Source organism: Hipposideros armiger, unplaced genomic scaffold (genome assembly GCF_001890085.2).
Source record: "Hipposideros armiger isolate ML-2016 unplaced genomic scaffold, ASM189008v1 scaffold_472, whole genome shotgun sequence".
Classification (NCBI taxonomy): Eukaryota; Metazoa; Chordata; class Mammalia; order Chiroptera; family Hipposideridae; genus Hipposideros; species Hipposideros armiger.
This window is the reverse complement of record NW_017731822.1, coordinates 898,774-903,342: the sequence shown is the minus strand read 5'-3', so window position 1 is coordinate 903,342 and position 4,569 is coordinate 898,774. Positions and strand designations below refer to the sequence as shown.

The 4,569-nt window shown below is 47.5% G+C and overlaps 1 protein-coding gene across 1 annotated transcript in view; it reads left to right on the top strand.

Moving 5' to 3' along the window:
- The first annotated feature begins 1,415 nt into the window (after positions 1 to 1,415).
- CNOT11 (CCR4-NOT transcription complex subunit 11) overlaps positions 1,416 to 4,569 on the top strand; it is a 19,681-nt gene continuing 16,527 nt past the window's right edge. Inside the window, exon 1 of the mRNA XM_019666526.1 lies at positions 1,416 to 2,069. Within this exon, the coding sequence (XP_019522071.1) occupies positions 1,553 to 2,069 (517 nt within the window). The 5' untranslated portion in view covers positions 1,416 to 1,552. The remainder of the gene's footprint in view (positions 2,070 to 4,569) is intronic.

Genomic DNA, 4,569 nt, shown 5'->3' with positions numbered 1-4,569 from the left:
AAGCTGGAAAGGAGCAGACCAGAGTCTCAGGAGGTAGAACCAAGGAGAAGGGACGTTTCACATTCCTTCAGTTTGGGCAACAGAAGAACACACGGACAGATGTCCAAGTAAAAAAGCACAAATTCCAAAATCCAGTCAGTTATAATGGATGTTTTCCGTCTTTCAATAAAACATTTTCATCCTAAAAATAACATGTTTATTTGGAAGTCACAAGAAAAAAGGGTATCCATCTAAAGACAACCATTGTTTACAACATTATGTATATGTGTGTATATGTGTACACACACACACCACATTTATTTTTGCTTTTTGCAATTAGCATGCCATGGAAATGTTGCTAATGTGAAACACACACACACACACACACACACACACACACACACACACACACACAGGGAAGAAGACCATGTGACCTCACAGGCAGAGATTGGAATGGTGCAGCTATAAGCCCAGGGACAACAGAGACTGCTGGCAACCACCCGAAGCTGGGAGAAGACAAGCAGGAATTCTTCCCTAGAGCCTTTAGGAGGAGCAGGGCTTCCCCGACCCCTTCATTTTGCCCTTTTAGCCTCCAGAGCTGTGAGAGGACAAATTTCTGTTGTGTCAATTTTACTTTAGAATTAAGGTGGTGCTTAACTTGATAATTCTTAAACTGCTAGCACTGTTTAGTGCAGACTGGATTTCCCAAACTCACCTGGTGGGAATAGATGGTGAAATATACCTGTAGATTTCAGTGGGTCCAGGGAGGAGCTGGGCAAGTCTAGGAAACACCACCGGGTGATTCTCAGCCCAGAGTGCACAGAGAGCACACTAGGGGAGGTGTTTATTTTTTGTTTTGTAATACCTGAGTCATTAACTCTGGGGGTGGGACCAGGCGCTAGCATTTTTAGACTCCCTGGGGGCTTCCAGCAAGCAGCCAAGTCCCAGAATCAGCGTCTTAGGGCAAACTAAGTAAAAAGTTGCAGTTTTGTAAATGAGTATTTACTGGAAACATTTCTCCGAAATCTTGTTAAAGTACCACATACAAAAGCTCTAGGGCAATATGATTCCATTTCTCCAAAAAAGAGTGTAAATCTGGAAGTTAACTTCGGTTATGAGTAACGTGTTAGGTCTTCAGTTACTTGCACATAAACTTTCTTTTTCACCATGAAGAGTCATGTATGTCATATTAAGAAAACAATTTATAATCTGAGATGCATTTTCCCAAATAATGTAGTCCACGTATATCGGGAACACTTAGCGCCCAGGACCACACCAGATGCTCGCTCGCCAAAGTGTAGGACCCCGCAGCCCAGGAGCGGAACCGCGCAGGCCCCGCCCCCACTTCCGGCCTCTTAACCCCGCCCACCCGACTTCTTCGGAACCTCTCCTTGGCTTCGTTCCCCCAGCCTCGCTTTCACTCGGCGCTGCCCAGGCCTATGAGGCGGTCTGGCTTCCCCGACGAATTTAGTTTGCGACGCTGTCGTGCAACAGCGCGCTTTACGGCCGCGGGACGGAGCTAGCCGGCGTCAGGGCCACTCCGGCCGGGAAGCGGGGTAGGCGAACGAAGTTGATGCCCGGCGGCGGGGCGATCGCGGCGTCTGGCCGGCTTCTCACCGCTGCGGAGCAAAAAGGGGCCCGGGAAGTGGTGGGGTCGGCGCCCAGGAGCGGTCCGGGGGGCTCCGGCACCACCGGCAGAGGCGGAGCAGGCGGCCCGGGGCCGGGCAGTGGAGGGCCGGGGGGCCCTGCGGGCAGGATGAGCCTGACCCCGAAGGAGCTCTCGAGCCTGCTGAGCATCATCTCGGAGGAGGCGGGCGGCGGCACCACCTTCGAGGGCCTCTCCACCGCTTTCCACCACTACTTCAGCAAGGCCGACCACTTCCGCCTGGGCTCTGTGCTCGTAATGCTGCTGCAGCAGCCGGACCTGCTGCCCAGCGCGGCGCAGCGTCTCACGGCGCTCTACCTGCTCTGGGAGATGTACCGCACCGAGCCGCTCGCTGCCAACCCCTTCGCTGCCAGCTTCGCGCACCTGCTCAACCCCGCGCCGCCCGCCCGCGGCGGCCAGGAGCCCGACCGGCCACCGCTCTCAGGTGAGCGCCGCGGCCGGCCCTTCCATCCCGGAGCCGTGTGTGCGTTATGGATAGTTAGGTTCGTCTGTTTTCCATGTGCGCTTTTGGAAATTCCCCCCAAGTGAAATGAAGTCTTCTTTTGAAATTATCTCTGCCTCCCCTAACTTTAAAGTATGGAAAAGTGGTAGCTTAATTACAAATTCATGGCACCGAAAGTTACTTTTCTTAGTAGTACAGGCTGTCAAATTATGCAGCGCAGTGTGGGGCTTGACATTTTTAGTACCTTAAATATAGCTCGTTCTTGTAAAGCCTGTCTGAGAGGTGTGAAATTGTAACTAGTGACCCACTGGATCTGTCCCTGGTTTTAACTCTCAGACGAGTAAATAGAGGTCATTATTCAGAACCCAAAGAAGTTTTGGGTGGAAACACATTAAACAGCTTTTAAGGACTTTGCAGTTATCTTTGTTGGGCTGTTAGGTGCCGTTGGATAATGTGATGGGAGCAGAGGATAGATAGTAATCTCAAATTCACGGCCTAGGTCAGAAAACACATGACTACTGGACATTACGTAAAACGTATATGAGTGCAACATTGGTGAGATCAGTGGGCCCATGCGAGACTGCCTCTTATTTAATTTTATTTTTAACTCAAGCAAGAGATTCTTTATGAGACTTGACTTGGGGAGAAGACTTGCAGCCAGGAGAGGAGAAAGGCACAGAGGGGATGGTGATGAGTGTATAAGGGTACTGGGAAGACTCAGACAAGAACCGGTGTTGTGGGGGAAGCAGGTAGTTAGAGGTGGGCAACAGCTTGATCTTACAGCCTTTAAAGGGCAAATCACTCTATAGGTAGGGGCCGCTTATACAGGGAGTCAAAAGATTAAGGCAGCTGATTTTGTGATTATACCAGGCAGTTTTTCATGGCACAGGAGGGCTTTTACCTTTTAAGCTAGTCAGTGGTCCTGCCTGACAACCCTCTGGTTCTAGAGCATCTTCTGTTTGTTTCCTGCGCTGCCCCTATCCAAGAGGGGCAACCTTTGTGTTGGATGAGATGCCCTTGGGGTACAGGTCCTGAAGTTTGAGAATACTCAGAAAATGAATGCAATATGTGCATGAGTGGTCAAAACCCACCACCATAGGGTGCCCTTAGAGGATGGGGACTGTGTGGGATTTAGGTCACAGGGCCCTTTGAATTCTTTGGATAGATTAGACAAAGTAACCATGATTTATATTCTGTCATTCTACAATGCAGTGAGTCTAAACCTAGATCTAGACTGTAGACTGCATTGTAAACAAATTTGCCAGGGAAGAAATCCATGCATGGCTTATTTTACCTCTCTATGCCTCATTTTCTCTGTCTGTAAAATGCAAATAATTCCTAGCTGGTAGAATTATTAGGAATAAAAGTAGTCATGATAAGTATTATCCATTATCATTATTATTTTCATTAAAATAGGTATGGATGGTGCTTAAAAATACACAACAGAGGGAATATTGGTACCAAAGCTTAGGACATTCTACGCCTAGGGTGAGCATCTAATGAGTATATTTTTTAAAGTTTTTCATATGATTCTGATACAGAGCCAGGGTTGAGAATGTATCTGGAAGTAAATCAGAAGGCTTCCCTGTGCCCAAGAAGCTTGCAGGCTGGTTGGGGAGAAATAAACATAGTCATAACACAGTATGGTGAGGGCTGTACTAGGTGTCACATACAAAATGCTCGGTAGTACAGAGGAACAAGTCCAGTGTGTAACCAGAGAGATTCTCAAACAGAGTGATGTTTTTGCTGGATATTGATTAGAGATGGTGGTGGGGAGGAAAGGGTGTGGCCCCGTCAGGTATTCTTAAAGAACTTGCTGTATTGGATGTTTTGAAATTCAGAATTAGAGAAGCTGATTTTGTGCAGCTGGAGTGTAGGATACAGGCATTAGAGGGGAATTCAAGAGATGAGATTAGGAAAGTGGGTCTGGAGCAGATTATGAAGGGTTTTCAAATGGTGCAGAAGTTTGGATTTAAATCTGTGTAAACAGGTTAAGTAATGCGAACAGATTTGTACTTAGAAATATAGCAAAATGGTATGTGAGAGTGTGGACTGTGGGTGGTGGGTGGGTCAGGAGTCAAAAGGGGTTGCTTTGGAACCAGGAAGGCTGTCCTATCTAGTCCAGAGAGGAGGGGAGAGGGGATGGCAATAAGGGAATGGAAGCTGGTGATACTGCTGCTGTAGAATGGAGGAAGCTTGATGAGCAGTTAATATGGGGTGAAAGGGACCATTCAGCACTGTATTGAAGCAGGTGTGTGAAGTGTATTTGTGCTGCTGGTGATTGCTTCCTTGTCTCTTCAACCTCTACAGTTGCTGATAGCAGAGAAGAAAGAAAAGCATTTCTAAGCGCTGGAGTTTTCTTATTTGTTTTTGCTTGCATATGTAAGCTGTAGCCTTTGCAGGAATTGAGGCATGTGAAAAACAAAGTTCTTAATAGTTACAAAAACCTTGTTTCATTGATACTGCCACAAATCAAAGAATT